This window comes from Cynoglossus semilaevis, chromosome Z (assembly GCF_000523025.1).
Source record: "Cynoglossus semilaevis isolate Cse_v1.0 chromosome Z, Cse_v1.0, whole genome shotgun sequence".
NCBI classification, from domain to species: domain Eukaryota; kingdom Metazoa; phylum Chordata; class Actinopteri; order Pleuronectiformes; family Cynoglossidae; genus Cynoglossus; species Cynoglossus semilaevis.
Window position 1 is genome coordinate 14,430,504 of NC_024328.1, and position 4,619 is coordinate 14,435,122.

Here is a 4,619-nt window from a genome sequence, read left to right on the forward strand (position 1 = left end):
CGCAATATATCAACACAATATATCAGGCGTGTCAAACTAATTTTCACCAACAATACAGTTCCTGTTGAAGAGCCAGTTTTAAACAGAACACTGTATAGATCAGGGGTCCCCAACCCCCGGTTCACGGACCAGTACCAGTCCATAGGTCCTTTGGTACCGGGCTGCAGTGGGATTCGAATTTACTTCATTCAAAAAAAGGATTTATTTGACGATAATCTGGCAATATTTTAAAATAAAAGTCATTCAGACTTTGATACAAACAGAATAGAGTCTGGTATATAATGTAGCTCCTCCATAACAGACTAATGCATGTATCTGCAATTGATTATTATTTATTCAAGCTACAAATATTGTTCATTGCTGTGTAATAAAAAAAACAACTTTTTGGCGGGCCGCATTTGGCCCCGGGGCCTGGAGTTTGACACCTATGCAATATATCGTAATATATTGTTGCCCCCCCCATATCGTGATACGTATCGTATCGCCAGATTCTTGCCAACAAAACGATAATACTCTGAGCACCGTCCATTCTTTAATTGAGTTGTCACGCAGACTCCAGTTGTAGTTTATGTCTGTAGGGGGCAGAGGTTGAAGTGATCCTAAAAAAAAAAAGAAAAAGCCCATTTGTCAGAGGTAGACCTCTGAGTTTCCACCCCCAGTTCCCCTCAGGCCAGATGTCTCGCTTTCAAGTCCCGAGCGTCTTAATGAGAAATAAGCAGAAAACAAATTCAAAGCAGCTGTGACTTCAAGTGTTCAAGGTCCTGGAACCTGCAGCTTTACAGAACCGTCTCAGGGTTTTACAGGTACATCACATCTGGGGTAGGAGGAGGGCCCCGCAACATGCCTTCGGCTGGGGCAGCTTTGGGCANNNGGGGTGGTGGAGACAGGCGTCTGCATGTCTGCGACGTGGACATGCGGCATAAAAACCTGGACACCTTGGAGCGACTCTCACTTTCAGACGGACCGTGAGTGGAGAACAGAAGACAGGAGGCTACGAGATCGCCATCATGGTCCCACTCCGGCTGGTTGCCTTTGGCCGTGAGTATCAGACCTTTGGTCGAGTAAATCCGATCGCTGGACCTGCTAGAGAAAAAAGTTTTCACGTTTAAACCTGTGATTTGAGACGTAAGATTGGAGGGTTGTGGGTTCAATGCTAGATTTGGCAGGTATAGATGCCAATGTGTCTCTGAGCAGAACTTTACTTTATATGTTATGTTTTATTTTATTTAATTTCTGTTGTGTTTCCAGTTCTGGCTGCATCCTGGTATTTCACCCGCGCTGTTGGTGAGTTCGACGACACGTTAAACATACATGACGACAAAAAAAAAATTTTTTTTGATGCAAATATGCTGGTTCCTTGTCAACACTTATTTATCGTAGCCTTGTTACTTCATTACGAGACTCGTGTAAAAACGTAACGTGGGCCTGATCGACACTTTGTGTGTGTGTTCTGACAGAAGGAGAGGTCCTGTACGCCTGCCACAACGAAACAGCTACGATGTCCTGCGGTAAGAAATATCGACCGAAAAATACTAAATGTCACAGCACAGGTGATTCTTGGTTTACGTCGCCCTTGACTTACGGCGTTTGCGCAATCACGTCACCATCTCCTGCGACATTGTACCCAAAAAACTTCTTTGTTTACATTCTGTGTTAACATAGGTGAGTGACATAGGTAGTACAGTATGTGACGTAGGGCGAAAATCGAGTTACGAAAGTCGAGGACCACCCCGTGTGCTTCAAGTTCACTTTGAACGATAGAGTAACGGAGTAAACGAGCGACATCCCTCTCTCTCCCAGAGGTCGGGAGTAAGATAAATCTCGACTACATCCTGTACAAGGTCGGCGTGGGGACTCGATGCGGTGAAGGAAAACGCTACCCTGACGATGGGCCCGACAACTTCTGCACCTTCCCCTGGTCTGAGATGGTGGTGGAGGACCTGTAAGGACAGACCGGTAACTGACAAAGAACCAGCTGCCTCTGTTAGCGTCCGCGTTAACTCTGCATTCCCTCTGAATCTGCAGCTGTGGCAACAAGCGTTCGTGTGAGGTCCCTGTGACTGAACGGGTGTTCGGAGAGTACGACTGTAAGGAGCAGACCAGGTACCTGGAGGTGTCCTACAGCTGCGTCAAACCAGCTCCTCCACCTCCTCCTCCTGCTACACCTAAACCTGACTGTATGTATATTCACACACACACATGCTTGTCTGCCTCTTCTAATTCTACTTGTTTATAATTAAAATGTCTGATAATAACGGCCAACCGATATTATCGGCCCGATATTAGCATAATTATGTAATATCTGTATGAATCGTTATCGCGTTTTCCTCCGTTAATAATAAAAAACGCATAACACAACGTCTGCGTTTCCCCAAATGTGTGCCCTAAAATTAGTTTTGTGGCTAAGCCGCTACGTGTCACTAGATGGCAGCATTGCAGCGTCATTTAATTGATCTATTTTAATAATCAGGGAATTGTATGCAGAATGCTGCTGCCAGCAACTCGTATAGTGGTTTGTACTAATGAATATCGGTATCAGTAGTGTGTTTGGACAATATCGGCATATCGGATATCGTCAAAAAGTTTAAAAAGTAAAAAAAAAAAGTTTTAATGACTCAATGGTTTATTAGTTTCAATTCTGACTCGTGTCCCTCCTGATGTGCCCTCTACAGGTGAAGACAAACCTGCTGCTGAGGTCTAGTGGCTCTGACCAGCGCTGTCGCCCGACACCACCGAGGACGGAGCAGTTCGAGGTCCGCACTGACTCAATAACAATGACGTCACTGTCCTGTTGGGACCTGTGTGTCCCAGTCATTTGAAACAGCCTGTGAACCAATAAAACGTCAGTGATTCTGTGGGACCATTCGCTCTTATCGTTCTTTCATGACGTCACTGCTGCGCAACAGGTCACGATCAATATAAATGGTTTGCCCACCTGGGGGCGATGTTGCCTCGTACGTTTTTCAAGCCAATGACGCTGAATTGAAACCCCTCCCGCCCCCCATGCACACACACAATATACAATTATTATTATTATTTTGTAGATTTAATTTCAACATATTTTTATTTCTCTTTTAAGGGTTTAAAATAAAATAATTTAACATTGATTATTTAAAAAAAATATTTTTTTTTTTTATCAAGGTGTGGACATTTGTTCAAGTCTATAAACAGTTTATATCGTAAAATGCCGTACGTCATAATAATAAAACCACAATACTGCTGAGCCACGATACAGGAAATCGAAACTTAAATAAATCTTTCTTAAGTATGATTTTTGTAATAATGATAAAAAATGTATATTATATTCGATATTTAATCGGGGTTCGATATTTAAGATGACGTTTTGGGCGATATCACAATTCAGTTTGGGTTCATTGCGATATAAATAAAACGACGAATCGACTCGGTAGTTTTTAAAATTATTGAAATGATTCGATTATGAGTAGAATTTCAAAATAAAATCGTCGAAAATGGAACAATCTCGATGAAAAGAACTTCTCTCTGGTGATTTTTTTTTTACTGCGTGTTTTACAGCAGAAACGAAAGTGAAAGAATCGACTCTGTTTACTCTCCGCCTCTCTCTGTCGACCAGTTGAGGGTGTTTTCAGACGGACACGACTATGGATGAAGCAGGGTGTCTGCCCGTGATCGTGGAGGGAGACTGGGGGACAAGTGTGACCAAAACCGTCAAGAACAAACTCCACATTTACTTCCAGAGCAGGAAGAAGTCCGGCGGCGGGGAATGCCGGGTGGAAGCCGAAGACGGAGCCCAGAGAGCGGCCGTGTTCTTCGAATCAGACGAGGGTGAGTGGACCGGACCGCGGTCCGGTCCTGAGGATCGAAGATCAAACGAGACAAATGTGTCAAAAGAATTCAGATCGTTACAGCGAAATCTAGTGTAAGAAGTGGGAATCTTTCCGTAATAGTCTCTTTCAAAGGAGGGCGGAGTTTGAACTTTCTTTTTTATTCCAGCATCTTTTTCAAATAAAATCAAACGTTTTTGATCGAAACATCGGGGGAAAATATATAACGTGTTGTGATTGGTTGGATGGTAAACGAGTGATCAGCTGATACAAACCAGTTGTTAGAGAGTGAAGACTGTATGAGTGACGTGGTCTGTGTGTCCTTCCTGACGACGCAGTATCCCGTCACACCAGGTTGGGGCGGGATTTCCCTTCTCTGATTACCTTGGTTTTTTTTGTCCACAGCGAGACAACGGGTTCTTGCCAGAGACGATCATCACGTGACTCTGGGTAATCAAACAGTCAAACTGAGGCTGATTTCTACAGTGAGTATCACGGTTTTTTTTAATTTTTTTTTTTTTAAATTATTAAAATTTTGTTGCTCATTTAATTGAACTTCTTTTGTCGTTTTTTTCTCAGGGTTCAGTCACCAGTGACGACGCCTCAGGTAAATCTTTAATTCAATGAACTACATTAAGTAAAACGACATTGTTTCGTTCAGCTAACGTTCATATGCAATGCTATGACGAAGGAACAATTTACAATTTTTAAAAAAAAAACTCTGACGTCAGATATTGGACCAGCAGGTGGGGATGTTGAGGCCACTGATAGCCCGGTGGCTTTTGCCCCTCCAGCTTTTGCCCCTCCAGCTGATGC

The 4,619-nt window shown here is 43.2% G+C and overlaps 2 protein-coding genes across 2 annotated transcripts in view; both read left to right on the plus strand.

The window, feature by feature from the left end:
- Positions 1-877: 877 nt before the first annotated feature.
- LOC103398004 (protein eva-1-like) lies at positions 878-2,858 on the plus strand. Its single transcript, XM_008336475.2, has 6 exons — positions 878-1,038; positions 1,249-1,284; positions 1,458-1,508; positions 1,801-1,942; positions 2,026-2,177; positions 2,673-2,858. The coding sequence occupies exons 1-6, from the start codon at positions 1,008-1,010 to the stop codon at positions 2,699-2,701; spliced, it is 441 nt and encodes a 146-aa protein (XP_008334697.1). The 5' UTR covers positions 878-1,007; the 3' UTR covers positions 2,702-2,858.
- Positions 2,859-3,550: 692 nt separating this feature from the next.
- Positions 3,551-4,619, plus strand: part of LOC103398061 (poly [ADP-ribose] polymerase 14-like) — a 1,430-nt gene continuing 361 nt past the window's right edge. The window contains exons 1-4 of the mRNA XM_008336550.3: positions 3,551-3,804; positions 4,209-4,288; positions 4,383-4,410; positions 4,535-4,617. Coding sequence (XP_008334772.1) covers positions 3,621-3,804; positions 4,209-4,288; positions 4,383-4,410; positions 4,535-4,617 — 375 coding nt within the window. The 5' untranslated portion in view covers positions 3,551-3,620. The remainder of the gene's footprint in view (positions 3,805-4,208; positions 4,289-4,382; positions 4,411-4,534; positions 4,618-4,619) is intronic.

Coding starts and splice junctions, on each gene's coding strand:
- LOC103398004 (XM_008336475.2), top strand. CDS start 1,008: ATGGTCCCACTCCGGCTGGTTGCCTTTGGCC. Junction 1,039..1,248: donor CCGGCTGGTTGCCTTTGGCC/GTGAGTATCAGA, acceptor TTGTGTTTCCAG/TTCTGGCTGCATCCTGGTAT. Junction 1,285..1,457: donor GTATTTCACCCGCGCTGTTG/GTGAGTTCGACG, acceptor GTGTTCTGACAG/AAGGAGAGGTCCTGTACGCC.